At 42.4% G+C, this 16,706-nt stretch overlaps 1 protein-coding gene across 5 annotated transcripts in view; it reads right to left on the bottom strand.

The window, feature by feature from the left end:
- ntm (neurotrimin) overlaps positions 1–16,706 on the bottom strand; it is a 490,004-nt gene that overhangs the window by 20,939 nt on the left and 452,359 nt on the right. For all 5 annotated transcript variants that reach the window (XM_080483529.1, XM_080483527.1, XM_080483528.1 and 2 more), the window contains one exon: positions 16,269–16,394. In XM_080483529.1, coding sequence (XP_080339655.1) covers positions 16,269–16,394 — 126 coding nt within the window. The remainder of the gene's footprint in view (positions 1–16,268; positions 16,395–16,706) is intronic.

Genomic DNA, 16,706 nt, shown 5'->3' with positions numbered 1-16,706 from the left:
AAAACGTCCCGAGCCTCGACATTTGCAGTGTTATGACAGCGCAGTACTTTAGTTCCTCCTTTCACCTTGTGAAGGGTCAAAAACTACGACTTCCAACTCCATCGACTCCAACTTCAAATGAATCTTTTCCAGGAAGTGGTGCTGTGCAAATCTGGGAAAACTTTTTATTGCTCCCAGGCCAAATTCAATCATGTACATGTTCATTCCAGCTGCCTTAATGCACCGGCTGTCTGCCGGCCGCCCGGGCCGACAGACTCTGCAGTCAGGTTGTGTGGCTGGTGGGAGATACCGAGGATCACTTCTGATCCGCCACAAGCCCCTAAAGCCATCTATCTATCAAAGGTGAGGGGGAGCTGGGTCACGGTCTGTGTGAGAGCCAGCCAAATCATCAATCTTTATGCACACACACACACACACACACACACACACACACACACACACACACACACACACACACACACACACACACACACACACACACACACACACACACACACACACACACACACACACACACACACACACACACACACACACACACACACACACACACACACACACACACACAATCTTTATTTATTTCATTCCCTCTTTAGCGCCCCGGAGTGCCGGCGCTGGCTGGGCCCACACTGAATGGCCTCAGGCTGGACCACAGTTGCGCTGCAGCTGGGAAATACTGGAACACAAGTTTGGACTTCAGCAGGACCGGGACATTTTTCTTTAGCCTCTGTCTCTCTCCTGTTTGACAGCTGTGCACAGTGACTCTGCAGTCTCACTAAGCTCGCTTATCAAGCCCAATACTGCTGATAGAACCCATACAAAATAAATAAAAATAGACTAACTGGGAAATAGTAAGAATCCAGAACAATGTGCCCGAAAACAAGAACAAAAGTACAGAAAAGTCTGAATCACTGTCTTTTATCTTGCAAGAGGAAAATCATAATGACAGCTTCTCACACTGATGCTCATATATTTACATTTCCTTCCCCCACTAAGCTAAAAGCCGATAGACTGCACTGGAATTTAGGTTTGTTGGTGCCTGTGGAAAAAAAAGAATCGCTATGAATTTCAAAGCACTTTTTCAGATATGGATTTTAAAGAGATAAATAAACATAAGCAGGCGGTCGGAGCGTCCGTTTTGATCATGCAGAGGGCTGAGACGAGCAGAGAATAAAGAGCGCCTATGAATGGGGCTGCTTCTGAAAAACGCCTTGTTTTACATAAAGATTCTCAATCAGTTTGATGCAGAACGAAAAAAAAAAGAAAAATCTCAGCTGTGTGGTGGAAGTGTAGCCAACGACACACACACACACACACACACACACACACACACACACACACACACACACACACACACACACACACACACACACACACACACACACACACACACACACACACACACACACACACACACACACACACAGGAGCAGCTATCTGGCAGTGCACAGATGCACAGCAGAGATCAAAGTTGGTGATCTGAGTTGTCTCCATAAAAGATTAGTTTTAAGACCTCCGCTTCATTTGAAAGTTCGCCAGGACAAAAATACAGCAAATGCATGAAAGACACAATGAACTCTTGTTTAAAACCACTGATCCAACAATTAAACAGCAGGAACCCCGGCGTGGGAAGCCACCAAAGCACCGTCTGTAACCGAGTACATGTTTATCAAATCATAACCGGCAGACGTTGACTCTCCTCTAGATACATGACGGCATCAGTCCAGTGATGAAGAAATCTGTGATCGTTAAAAGTGATGTGATCTGCAAGTGAGCTCATGCAATGTATTCAACCTACAACGACACAAACAATTCTAAGAGGTGAAGTCTGACTGTCCACACGGCCAGTAAACGTACACAGTGGTGCTGGAATCAAGCAGGGAACCGACTCGACTTGAACGAAGCACAGAAGGTCAGAAATCAGCTCAAGATGACTCACTTGAAATGAAAAGTAGAAAGTCGAATTTCCAAATGAGGTAAAAAAGGAAAACTAAAGTCATCGTTTGACCTTCAGGCATCAGGTTCGTTCTCCATCGTCTCCAGTCAAGAGGGAAAAGAAAATTCCACTCCTGAAGGCTCTGGTGTGAAAATATGACGGTCAAACATTTTCCTGTTCAGGAACTCGGGATCCACCGATACGACGAGTACGAGTACCAACCTTCAGCTACTTGCTGATACCGAGTACTGATCCCAGTATTTAAAGGCAATGCGTTGCTTCCAACGACCTCGTCTGCCTCGACGCTGCGCCACGTCCAACAGCCCGACCACAGAGCGTAGATACTCTCCTCTGTACCGGCTCATGTTTGTAGGAATATCAGTGAAATCAATCTTCTTTAACCATTTCATCTAATTATTTCTTCAACATAACAGCATGTCATAATAATAAAACCACTTTAAATATACTGCAGTAATCAGAGTTTCTTTTGCTATTAGATTGTTTTAACCTTTTTTATTTCAACATTCAAAATAGAGACAGATCGTCGTTACAGCGTCGTGTTATAAAACTGGCACTTTAATGGTGCAAAACCTGATACTTATTCAATATTTATACTAGAAGGTAGAAGTATATTTGCCTGTATTATTTTTGAAGATGTTTGAATCTGTGGACAGATTTTCTTTTGAAGGGTCATATATCTGTTTCGCATTGAATTTTTGGAAAAATATGAATTTGAATTCCAGAATTTGTAGAGGACCTTCCAAAGGCTGTACCATAGGCTGTGTTACTGCCTATGGTACAGCCTTCCAAAGGCTGTACCATAGGCAGTAACACAGCCAGAAAAAGAATTAAAAAAGACCTGAATTCAGTAAAACATCTTTAATGATGCATGTGGGTTAATAAAGCAAAGCTTGCTTTTCCTGTGTCGATCATATCCCAAAATAAAACCTCCAGGAATATTGTCAGGATATTCATCAAGGACAGGGCAGAAATATAACGTCTTTCCTGGTTTTATCTTTTACTTTAACTCTTTTTCTCGCTCTTCAAACGGAGGAGAAGTCAGAATTAACTGCACATCCACAGTTTACTGAGGAGCACCTTGACTTGACACTACAGCTAAAAAAGATGTGCTGAACTACTAAAAGGTAGGTCAAACCGTTCAGGAGGAACACAAAGCCCTAGATACAGTCCGATATGAAACACTGTCCCCACAGTGAAGCATGGTGGAGGGAGCATCAGGGTTTGGGGCTGCTTTGCTGCATTGTGTCTTTCTACATCAAATCCCATTTAATCAATGATTTTTTGTTTTGTTTTGCAGAAAACAGTCCACAGTATTTAGTGTGTCTTGCCTGCTTCAGAGAGAAAAACCACACATGACAGCTGTAATAAGTTAATTTATACATATGTCAAAGTTCAGAGTTCTGATTAAAAATGACCTCAACAGAACAAATCAAACATCAACTGAGCCACTACTGCCACCCAGTGTTCAAATGAGACATTACTTAAATAGTACAGGCAGTGCCTTTAACAAGGAAACAATAAATACTCTTTTTATGATGCACAAAATCAAATAAACCAACAATTTAAATGTCTGGGCGTCCAGATCACAGCTCAGTGTGGCGGACAGAGATAACCTTAAAACTGTGATCCACAGCTCACAGAGAAATGTATTTCTAGTCAGTAATAATCAATAAGACCCCATGAGGCAACGTGTCTGTGTTTTCTCCTGAGAGCAAGAAGCTGCTGGATCGTATTAATGAAGAATCACAGTGAACAGCATCAGGTCATGTTAGAACCCCAATTTATATCAAGAGTTTATTTTTTCATTTAGATTGTGATCATAGTGCAACAGGAACAACAAGACTCACTCAGTATCTTTTGTAATTACTTTGACTTTATTTTGAGCCTCAAGAAAAAACAAAATGTGTAAGAAATGAACCAGTTAACCTTCCCACTGCCAGTTAACGGACTTCAATATGTCATTTTTTAATGCTGCATTTCCACTCAAAGCAGAGCATGAATAACGGGTGACGTGAACCATGTCTCTTCAACTCTGTTAAGGTACAAAGAAGTAAAAGCCATGGAGCTGAAGGTAGCACGTATACAGCCTGACTTTGTCAAATAGTCTGTATATTTGTGAATTCTACCTCATGTACCTGCCGTGTCAAAACCAGCAACCTTCCACTGACGATCGTTTTATACAACAATTGTTGAGGACTGATTTTATCTATTTTTTCTTTCAGAAGTAGGAATCGAGGCCTACTTCTCACTCATAAATGATTCCAAATGTATTTAGCTTTGGGGCTTGTGCCTTCGAAATACCAACACTGGCTTCATAACTTCCATCACATGAAGCTACCGAGTATCTGTCGGCTCAACCACCCAATGAACCAGGTGAGGAACAATCTGCTGGGACTTGCTTGTTATCTCGCTTCATCTCGTTTCTACAAAAGCTGTCGTCTTAAACACTGATATAATTTGACTCACCAGTTCTGATTAACCAAGTAATTCAGAGTATTCCACTGATCCTCTGCATGATATCCCAGTACCAGAGGGTCAAACTGACATCCAGCTCTTCTACCACAACAACTCGTCAGAAATAATGAAAAGACTCATTTTATTTCTCTAATTCTAATTCAAATGGATGTATTATATTCCTCTCACTTAAATTCAGGGAACACCTCAGTAATCTGGATTACTTTTAATGGATACAATCTCATTATTCCATATGACAACTACTGATTAATGAGGTTTTTGGAAATGAGCTCACGGACCTGAGCAACTCGGACCACCATCCGTCCTCCTGCTCTGTTTTCCTCACGAGGAATAATGCTGACTGTACTATGGAATCATATGTAATGCAAACACGGGCAGCCGGCATATAAAAGGTTGATTGATCCATTAAAAAGGCTGTGGAATCAGAGGGTAGAGTGAAACTCTTCACAAAGAAAAACTAACAGCGCCATCAGAGTCTTCTGTCTTCATTTCCAATGAAATCCTGTCTCCTCACATTAAATTGCCCAGAGGGTGAGAAATGGAGAGAGCGACTTGCCAATGGGGAACTCCATAGGACTGACACTCAGCCTATGGGCCTGAATGAAGGTTTTGATATAAGAGTGTAATGCCGTAATCCAACATGAGTCTTTCCTTCAGAGCAAGTATTAAAACTCCTGATAGTAATAAAAGTTCTTTGTACTGTACCCACTACACAGGAACGGGATTCTTTCAGAAACTATTAAATGAAGCTGGTTACCTTTTGCTGCCACTCAACTATTGAAACATGAAGGAAGTCGACGGATGTAAAGATCAAATCACAAGAAGCCGGCGGAGCAGACGCGTTATACTTCTTCCAGGTTAACTCAGCAGCTGAGCTGCATTACAGACAATATTCAGGAATAAAACCAAGACGCCACAGCAGCTTCCTGCAGAGAAGGACCTCTGCTGGTCTGCTGGTCTCTGTTCACTGACCCAGTGTGACGAGGTTGTAGGTCCAGCACTGAATAGCTTGAAGGGCTTTGACCACGGCAGCACACACACAGCCAAATACTAAATACTACCTGGATGCAGGAGTTAGAACTATGACTGCACAGTGACACGGTGGTGGAACATTTCCTGCCCCTGTTGTCAGCTGAGATCTGCCCCAGCCCACGACACTAAAGCCATATAACAGACTGATGGATGGCGTACGATAGGTGCAGTGAGAATCAAGGGTTACCTGAGCAGCTACTGTTCGTTTAGCCACTAAAGCTCTCCAAAGAACAGATTAAATAAAGCTCCAGCGGCTCAGCTCCTCTGCTTTCATCAGGCCAGATGTTCTTACAGCTGCTGTATGAATCCAGACCAGGAGATCAACATTAAACAACAGCAGAAGTTGAACTGCACCAGATCAGGTTGTTGTTTCACACAGTTTGAGTTAAACTTTACCTGACCCGAACATTAAAGTTAAATACTTCAAATTCTAAATCACTGCAGAGCAAAAGCTCTGGCCAAGTGTTCAATACATTATCAATTCATCTGGTCATAATCAATACAGTGATTAGAACCAACATGTATTCAACAAGTGACCGATTGAAACGATAGGAACACAACCTCTAACTGCTTCTAAACACCAGTGTTTTACCTCTTCAACCATCTTAGGCTATTGATAACTAATCATACTACTAAACACACTATTGATGTCTCTTAAAATGTCAGAGTAATCAATATCAGCCCTGAGGCAGGACAACAACTGAATCCATCTGCTACTTATGTAAAGCGTCTAAATAACCCACTGGAGCCCCAGACAGTCAAATTAACTTTCATCTCCTCACTTATTTTCTTTTCATAAAGTTCTACGCTGACGATCTACACCTTTTTTTCACAATGAAACCAGGAACCATCCATCCATCCATCCATCCATCCATCCATCCATCTTCTCCCTCTTATCCGTTTCCAGGTGGTGGGGGTGTCAGTCTGAGCACCGTCACCCAGATCACATTGACCTATTAAGAACCTTCCTGCAGGTGGAGAGCCCACAGGAAGGTGGAGAGCCCACAGGAAGGTGGAGAGCCCACAGGAAGGTGGAGAGCCCACAGGAAGGTGGAGAGCCCACAGGAAGGTGGCGCCCGGCGTGGGACATGAACCCTCTACCTAGAGACTGAGAGTCTGATGCTCTACCAGCCGAGCTGGACGGGGTCGAAGCCAGGAACTTTTGATTTAATTTGATCGACTTTTAGTGATTAATTTGCCTGAAGTAATTAATCTATCATTTCCTGTAAATAATAATGAAAACATCACACTTTATCTAACAACCAATGGTAAACACAGGCTTTGACTCATAAAGGCACATTAAACATAAAGAGACGTCACCTTCTACATTCTTCTATATTCTTTCACACATCCAGGTCATTTCCCAGCTGGATGTTGCTCGTCGCCGCCTCGGTGCTTCTGACTCTACAGCGATGAATATAATGTTTTGAGAACATTTCTGGCTCCTTGCTGAAGTCGGTCACACTATTGAGGAGAAACTGCTCCCGACGTGTTTCCCTTTTCAAGCTCGCCATTTAAGTGGTGCACTCAAGAGTATATGGGGATTTAATATCGTCACTGGCACTGCAAGGGAAAGTAGGTTATTGTACACTCCCTCATGTCTCTGGGACATTTTTATGGGTAACCAGTGAAATATGGCCATGTTTTCCTGTGGTGACAGGACAATGAGCAGGTGTCTTCCACCTCTTTTCATGCTGTAAGTCTGGGATGGAGGATCCACGGGCAGGTGGGAGGGGCGGCGGCGGCCAATCCCTCGCCAAGGTAAATAATAGCTGTTCAGAAATAGCTGGACATGTGTGCAGAAAGCTTGTCAAGGGGTGAGAAAACGCATTCAATGAAATCTATAAAGTATGGGTTGAAAAAAGCCAGACGGAGGGCAACCCTGTACTTTCAGAGCAGATCAAGGAATTTTACTGTTTGTCTTTTTTTACACACCAGCATCTTCGTTTCTGATTTAAATTTGTCCCAATTAAGACAATACATTCAGTTCCTATCATTCTTATTATCATCATCTAAATGGTATATTCTCATCTTTCCTATTCACAACAATATCTATCAAACACGCCACCAACTTCAAAAAGTCTTTTTTCTTATCAGGTTTTCAGTTTTTTATAAAATCAAGCGACTTTGTCTCTGACTGGAAGTAAAACGAGCTTCTCTAAGACGAACACAGCCTATCAAGGTTTACGGAGTTTAGATGAGAAGTTAAAACGAATGTTTCACCATCCATCATTTCTTCAGCAGCACCTTCTCCGATGTGTCATATGATGATTTTTCCATGAACTGAGAGACGAGGACATATTAAAGCTGGATTGCTTGTTTCAACAAATACATGTAAAAAAACTTCTAACTCTTGGAACAGACATTTCAGAATCACCCCCCCCCCCCCCTCTTTCTGGTTGCACCTCTTCCTCCACCTTGGAAGGACAGGACCTGGCTGGACAGTGAAACGCCACACGGCCAAATCCCATTTCAAGGTCAGCAAATTACTGAACTGAGCTGTTGGTGCAACTCCACCAAAAACAAAGCCGTCTGTTTTCTTCGCAGATTTTTTTTTTAAATCAATTTTCACTTTTTAATTAGACACGATAACCACATGCCAACTCCTGACTGCATGGTATCATTTATTTCTCCAGGAAGAATATTCTAATTAAAACTTTTACCAGATCAGTCTATTTAAAGTAGACCACACTCATTAGCAGCAATTAAAAAAAGCACTTGCGCCTGTGCTGATTATTTGGGTTTTACTTCCTGGGCAGACCTTGTGTCAGCTGCTGCAGCCCTGTTTGACTTTGTCTGTCTTGTATTAGTTTGTTCCTCTGATTGCTCCGGAGAGCAGCGCTCCTCCCACAGTGTCACTGATCGGTCCTGCTAATGGAGGACGATACAGATCGGCTGACAATCTCCACACCATCTCAAACTCTTATCCATCCCATGAAATTCCCACAGATACGCTGTCCTGACTGTCAGTCACGCAGTCCAACTCTGAGGGAAAGTTTGATGTAGTTCGGGAGCCGTGGTTATAGCTGCTGTCATGTTTGGGTCTAGTGGTTTGTCCAATCAGAGGAGCAGAGAGAGAAAAACATGTGTCCAATTCTTTTCTTCAATCAGGACTCGATTGGAGAAAATCCAGCCAGCTCAGAGAAGAAGAGAAAATAGGTTAATGAGATTCACTAATGCTGCTCTGGCAGGAACAAGCTTCACTGCTTTGTGCACAACATGAACAAAACCATGAAACAGGTTTGTCTTTCTGATTCAGACCCTATTAAATATCATTCACTTCTAAAACTATTGGGCCATAGTTCTATGATATTAACCAAGTTTGGTCTGCGGGAAACAGCTGAAAATGTTAACAGATATGAATTATTTCTCACTTTACAGCTTTAAAACGACACACTGAACTGCAGCAGATCTTTTTCTCACACAGTTCTCATGTTGGTTCATCAGCGACTGAGACATGCAAGAGAAAAGAGACCTGAGAGAAACCAAATCACCGCTTTCAGAGCAGCACGTCAAATTGAAGTGATGACACTTTTGATCATTAGGTGGCAGTAGTGAGTCACTGGAATCCTGTGGAGGTCCAGTCTGTGTTACAGTTTAACATTATAAGAAAAGTAAAAGTGGTTTTATTGTCGCAAAATATATAAAACAAGCAACCTTCAGCACATATTTCAAGTCAAATATTTTAATTCGATTAGAACTGACAGCGTTCTAATCGAAGGTTCTTCACGGCTTCACATGTGACTGCTGCTCGGCTGAGGAGGGATCAGCGAAAGATCGTAAATAACACAACCGGACCAAAACCAAACCATCATCTAATTCACATATTTAATACAGAGGAAAGATCAACAGAATGTTTAGACCAAACGTCTCCCTGGAAACACAGTTAAACTTTGCTCAATACAAATTAATTTGAAGACGTATGTGTGATAGTTCTAAAAGTTATTTCTGAGTTTTAATATGATCAAATTCAGATTTTGTGATTTTGCAGCTCACGTGCCTCGTACGATGCAAGGCACAAACATATCAAGACATTTTCAGCAATTTCCACTGTGGATAAATCGTCTGTCCAACTGACTTCCATTCTATTTATCTAAATATCACAATTACAAATAATGGAAGCTGTAAAAAGCCACAACAACAGTCATTCTCAGCAACTCAGATGTGTTTAGTTTCCCAGCGGCCAAAGGCTGCGCAGCGTCTCAGTGTCAAACATGCTGCACATAATTCTACCAAGCCGAGGAGCGAGGGAGGAAATTCATTGATTCAGCGGCTCTTCAACTCCTCACAGCATCAAAGTTGTCGAATCAGGGAACAAACGTGACCTGGGCTCTCCTCTGTGTCCTCAGCAGGATGCCTGGCTCAGTGGCTCTGGGCAGCAACACTCGCAAGGGAGGAGGGGGGAACTTTCACCCACCCTCACCATCTTCATCATCATCACCACCATCACCATCTTCATCATCACCATCACCATCTTGACCATCTTCATCATCATCATCGTCACCATCATCATCTTCATTATCACCATCACCATCAACACCTTCATCATCATCATCATCATCATCATCATCATCATCATCATCATCACCAAACAAAAAAGCAACGTGGCTGAATTCAGACAAAATATCAGAAACACTGATTTGCTCTCATCTTGCTGCTGAGGCTGTTCAGCCTCTGACGCTGAGGCCGTTTAGCTGCTGAGGCCGTTCAGCCTCTGACGCTGTTCAGCCTCTGAGGCCGTTCAGCTGCTGAGGCTGTTCAGCCTCTGACGCTGAGGCCGTTCAGCCTCTGAGGCCGTTCAGCCTCTGACGCTGTTCAGCCTCTGAGGCCGTTCAGGCTCTGACGCTGAGGCCGTTCAGCCTCTGACGCTGTTCAGCCTCTGAGGCCGTTCAGGCTCTGAGGCCGTTCAGCTGCTGAGGCAGTTCAGCTGCTGAGGTCGTTCAGCCTCTGAGGCTGAGGCCGTTCAGCCTCTGAGGCCGTTCAGCCTCTGAGGCCGTTCAGCCTCTGAGGTCGTTCAGCCTCTGAGGTCGTTCAGCCTCTGAGGCCGTTCAGCCTCTGAGGCCGTTCAGCCTCTGAGGCTGAGGCCGTTCAGGCTCTGAGGCCGTTCATCCTCTGAGGCTGAGGCCGTTCAGGCTCTGAGGCCGTTCAGCAGCTGAATCTTCAGAGTTGAAGCCGTTTGAACAAAGCACTGATGTCCTTTCAAATCTTCTGGAGGATTATTTTTCCTGCCAGCCGTTAGAAGTGGAACATCACAGACGTCAGATAAACACTCAGGTCCAGATCTTAAAGCTGGTGGGACTATCAGGATGTATAAATACAAATACATTTCATCAGAAGTATTTCAGTACATTAACTCCTTATTTGAAGGCAGTTCATGAAGTATTTCATTCTGCTAGTTGGTTTGTGATCAATGTTGATTTGCTTCAAATTTGAGAATAAATAACGTGAAAGTAAAAGCAGAGCTGGGATTCGAGGCTCTTTGGTTGTTGACACGTGGTAGCGTAAACATTTTTTTTTAAACTTTGGAACTCTTCATGAAAGTGATATAGTTTGCATTTGGAGTGTAGAAATGGTCAAACAAACTGCCTGCATGTCAACATGTTGGAGAGTGGAGAAACTTCTCCGGCTCTTCTGGGGGGAACCAAGCTGGTTGAAGGACTTGGTGTCACACAACAGCAATTTTCATTTCAACATATTAATGAAAACAAAAAGAATATTCACGTTTCCATAATCAGTAAGCCTTCAGAACAAGATCCTTGTAAAAGGAGAGGTTCTTTTATCCCCAGATCAACACAGCAGATATAAATGCAACTCAAAATAACATGTTTATCTCTTCTGAAGTTATTGTAGAATCAGAGATGAAGATATGGAAACATGATGAAGGAGAGAAGAAGATTAGAAGAGCAGAGTTTGAAGTGAAGCTTCGTCTGTACAGAACCACGTGTGGATGTGGAGCCGCATCCATTCTTGAAATGTTCTCCTGCCGACCGTCACACTCACACTTCTCGCTTCAATGACAACAAAGTCACATGAGCGTTCGGACTGAAGCTGCAAGGCTTCAGAAATAATTCTGACTTGTGCTTTTCAAACGGCTCTGAAGAAAAATCTGCTGTTGGTCACATGAAGGGACGAAGGTCTCGTTCATGAAGTGCACATGTTCCGTGAGGAAAGGAACCGGATGAACCTCACACCTGGTGAAGTGTGGCTCCGTCAGCAGGAGGCCGTCAGGGTGGGGGGTGACGGTTCAATTAGCACCAAACACCAAGATCCTCATGTCTTTCCTAAAACTGGATGATATCGACAAACGTAGTGGAAGAAGGAAACGAGATCCCGGTAATGTGGAGCGTTTCACCGCTGGTTCTCCAGTAAAGAAACGTCTCCTGTGGCCTCTGGACTCAATCTCACACATCTGGTTTGACCAAACTTTACAGTGAAGCCAAACCGGCAGGAACCTTCAAGTCTCATCTTGTGGGTGAGACACATTTATTTCTCAGGTCCAGATGTGAGCAGCCGCTTCTTGCTTCAGAACCTTCAGTGTATTTCTTCTTCAGCCTTCAGCCCACGATCTGCCTGAGAGTTTCTTCTCTCCCTCACAAGTTCCTCTGAACTCTTTGTTTTCGGTTTTTACCTGAAATTCTTTTCTTTTTCTTTATGACAACATTCAGCTTGCACGTTCAGTCTAATTGGATTATTGTAATACAGTGACACCTAGTGGTCCCTGGTGGTGTGCACTGGCATACGTTCATGTATAAGTTGCACCGGAATACAAGTCACATGACCAGCCGATAAACAAACCAGATTTACAATGTGGAAGAAACGGTTCCTTCCCAAATCTGTATTGGACTCTAGAAAATATCTGGATGTTGTGTAAATGGAGCTTTGAGCTCTTTGGCGCCACCCAGAGGAAGTCCCAGAACTGACATTCAGAGTTCATTTTCTAAGCCTTGTTTTGTTTTCCTTCTTTGTTTGTGAAGCTTTTTGTCGATTCCACGACTGACAATGATGTCAGGAGATTAAAAGCTTTCAGGGAATAATGTTTGGTAACATGATGTTTTCTAACGAGGCTGGACGTCTTTTTTCTAAATAGACTTTCTGACGCTCTGTCAAATCACTGAAGTGACTCCAAATATTTAAAGCTTTTTGACATTTACAGTTGATGTTGGTATTTATATTTGAGTTCATTTGTGTTTGCGCCTTTTTAAAAGTCTATTTTCATGTAAATAGTTTAGTTTTTTGTGTTTTTACTGAAATCTGGGACCTCCGACTGCAATTCCATTATGGGTATGGAAGCATGTGCATTAAGACAATAAAAGGATTCTGATTCTTTATTATCAAATGTTTGAAAACAATTGGAATTCAAATCAATCCCTCTTTATTTATAGATCACTTTTCGAACATTAAAATAAAGCTCAAAGTGTTTTATATGTTAAAGGCAGAGCCCCTCCCTCACCCTCAGACGTACGGTCCAGTTCCACTTCATTTTCACGCTAGTTGTTATCTACAAATAAATTAAATATAAGGATATTCCATTATGTTCCTGTGGCAGTTCTTATTGAGTGGCTTTTATATTTGTCATTTTAATAATTTGCTCATTAAATATAAGGTTTTAGTGGCGACTATGAACGTTGCCTCCCAAAGCAAAGCAGGCAGTCATTAAGTTGTCGACCACAACTGGATTTACAAGGCAGAGAAACACACCGACATCAATATTGATGGTCACCTGGTGCAGCCAGCGGTGAATCCAGCCCGGGGCGAGCCACGGCGGCGTGTCTGCAGCTCGTACGGCTCGCCACTAATAAACAAGAAGGAGCTCCCAAGACCCGAATCAGGACAACAGCAACAACAGGCAGCAAGCGAACCGCTTCAGTGTGTCCAGACTGGAACTCCGACCGGAGGAGGCGGAGCCACTTCAGTCCTCAACTGCTGGGGGGGCTATCTGTCGCCGCGGACCGCAGTCTGCTCAGCCAGCGTCCAGTCGGTTAACGTGTCCTTTAGACTCGTTTAATTTGGATGACATGAAGCTTCAAAATCCAATAATAATACCCACAATGGAACAAATGTGTTTTCAGACTTCACATTTTAGATTCACGTCTAAAAAGAAATGATTGAAACGGTTGAAGAAATAATCCTCGACTCCACCTTCCATCCAAATCAGACCTGCGACCCCGGACCAGAACCTTTTATTTCTAGAAGTTAAAACTATTTTAGCTGTTTAACATTTTGTTTGTTGAGTTTAGTTTTTAGCTTCACGATTTTAAAATCTTTCAATCGGCTGTAAAGAACACATTTTGTCCCTGATGACATTCGACATTTTTAAATGTCATCGCTTCACTATTGTTTGAACTTCCTTTCTATTTAATAGGCCTGAAAAAAAAGTTTAATATTTAAGCGGTTTTCCACAAACATACAACTTTCATTTTGACTTTTTGTACCTTTTCTTTTTGGATCTGTGAAGCTCGATACTCAAACCGTGACACATTAATCCAGTCATTCATAGCCTTTTACTCAGGAGAGCCACATTGAGATTAATAATCTCTTTTACAAGTGTGTCCTGGCACTTTAAAAAAAACACAACCAACATTTACCTGTAATAAAAAGGCCAGAAATCCCAACATATTCCATATAAATGAATTCTGTATTACGGCTATGCCTGAATAATTGCACCAGTATGTGTGATATTATTCACCATCTGCTAAAGTAAAGTATGTCAGTAATGTAAAGTAAATTATTCGTGTTTGAAAGTTTCTATTATTATTTGGGAAATCGTAATCAGTCTTTAAAACTAGTCAGATTGACATGTGGGAATCTGAGCACTGCTTCTGTTTGAGGAGTTCTGGGACATTAAATTGATCTCCAGGGGGCAGATCAGTAAATAAATACCACAAGCACAGAGAAATAAAGATAGTTCCACATTTTCCATTTAGTTTTATTGCTAAGAAGGATGAGAACACTTTAATGTGTCCAGATATAAATCCATATTTCCTGTGCAGAAAATCTGAACGCGTTGATATTTCTTTTTTCTGTGTTTTGTTCTGCAGGTTTTCAGGCAGACATGAGATGACTGATTTCTTTATGCTGGTTTGGTCTGAAAAAGAAAAGAATAGAACTTTCTGCTGGCTGCCATCTTATTTTTTCTTTTTTTAGACATGTTTTGACACAGCGTGCTGGACCCAAACAACAACAACAACAAAATTCTAAAATTATGTTCTTTTTTTTTTTCATTTTAAATATACCTTCAGGTACAGAATACAGTGACACGTTCCAAAACAACACATCCTCTCTTTGCTTTTCCTTCCCTTCCTTACAAAGGTGCAGAAAATAATTCAATCTTTTACTGTTTTTGTTGTTGTTGTTGTTTTTTGGGGGGAATCAGCAGAAAGCTGAAATCCTCTGGGCCTCTGTTTATCTCTTGTTGCTCCTCGGTTTGCTTTTCTGCAGCCTTTAGCAGACACGTCTTCACCTGCTTGTTCACTGCCGGCTCTGATCAGGCCCCAGGGTTGATTCAGTGATTGCACAGTAATGTCTGCTGCTGCAGAGGAGATCACACTCAAAAAGAAAACGTGTGAACCAGAAACAGCCGTAGATTTATTGGAAATTCTCTTCTGTTCTTCATCGGACCTGATTGTGGACAAACTTGTTCGCTGGGATGTTTTGGGGAATGAGACATGCGATCGGGGTTCTGCAGGCTTTCTTAGCGGTTCCATGGAAAACAGAAGATCTTAAGAGTGTCAGGACTCGAGGAGGTGAAGTGGCACCGATTCACTATCAACTCAGCAGACGTTCTCGTGGTGTTTCTCCACATTATTGTGCTTTATGTGATAAGTGAGCCGCCGCCATCCACCCCGACAACTTCCCGCTGACTGCTGCTGTTCAGAAACAAGGTGTTTATGAGCACGACGCCGCCCGTCGCCACCGAGCATCTGAATGTAACCGAGGAAGAAATTTAGCTGTTTCAAAAGACGCGGCAGGAAAATTATACATCCAATAAACATGTCATGTTTCACAAATAGAAGTGATGCAACACACATCATGTCAAGACTTCAAATCACTGATCTGAACCCCAACAACGGAGAAACACACACGATGGCAGAAAAAAACAACGTTTTCAAAGGAATACTGCGTCCAGCATGTAGAACCACACAGACCCAGTGATGGTTTAAACATCCATCCAGCGCTTCACTCTGGCTTTAAGGACTTCACATTAATCCTGTCATTCAAGCTGCCTCCACAACATTTACATTCATCCAATTATCCTAATTAATTACTTCTATTACAGCAGGGCCAGTTTATTTTCCTGTGAGTGATCACAGTGTAATGACGATCAGGAAACAGGTAATGACGGGCGTTAAGCGAAGCGGGGAATCCACCAGGGGTCAAACAAAGTCACTGGCAGCGGAGCTGAATGTGAACGGGAGGAGAGCTGCACGCAGGAGAATCGTTCATTTCAGGAAACAAGCGTCAAAACTGGCACACAAACTCCCTGCGGATTGATCTGTTGATAAAACCCAGGAGACACCTAAAAATAGAGATGTGTATTGCATTTCACAATAAAATCAGACTTGTCCAATTTGAACAATCTTGGAGTCAAATCATACATGTAGAATCCAAATTTGGATTATGTACCTATTCACTCACTAGCTTGTCCAATTTGACACCGAGATCATTCAAACAGAACGTCTTTGTAATTCAATTGTGAATTGCAATATTTCTATTTATTAAAAAAGAAAAGCCCGCCATCTTGAATTTGGCCACAACTGGACAAAGAATGGAAGGAGGTAAGGAGGGAAGGTGTGGCGCCTCCTACCTGAGGACGAGATGAGCCTCCAGCTGATGGCGGGCTCTGGTTTCCCGCTGGCCTGGCACATCAGCGTCACGTTGGAGCCTTCGTTCACCACGATGTCCTTCGACAGGTTGATGATTTTTGGTGGCACTGTGAGAAGAAGAAAAAACATCAGGGGTGGTAACACCGATTTAAAGGGCCAGTCCACTGATTTAAAGGGCCAGTCCAGTGATTTAAAGGGCCAGTCCACTCATTGTGCACATGGACCCTTTATAACAGCGACAGCAGCACTTATTTATTTAACATCAACATTTTTTTAATCTTAATTATTTACTCAATTATGCATTAAATCACTAAAATGCTTAATTACTCATCCAACTATTAATTCTTTATTTGATCAGGCACTCTTTTATTTCATTATTTTACCTACTCGACTACTCATTTAGTTAGTCAATTAACTCA

Source organism: Lipophrys pholis (genome assembly GCF_963383615.2).
Source record: "Lipophrys pholis genome assembly, chromosome: 16".
NCBI classification, from domain to species: domain Eukaryota; kingdom Metazoa; phylum Chordata; class Actinopteri; order Blenniiformes; family Blenniidae; genus Lipophrys; species Lipophrys pholis.
This window is presented reverse-complemented; position numbering and strand designations above follow the sequence as displayed.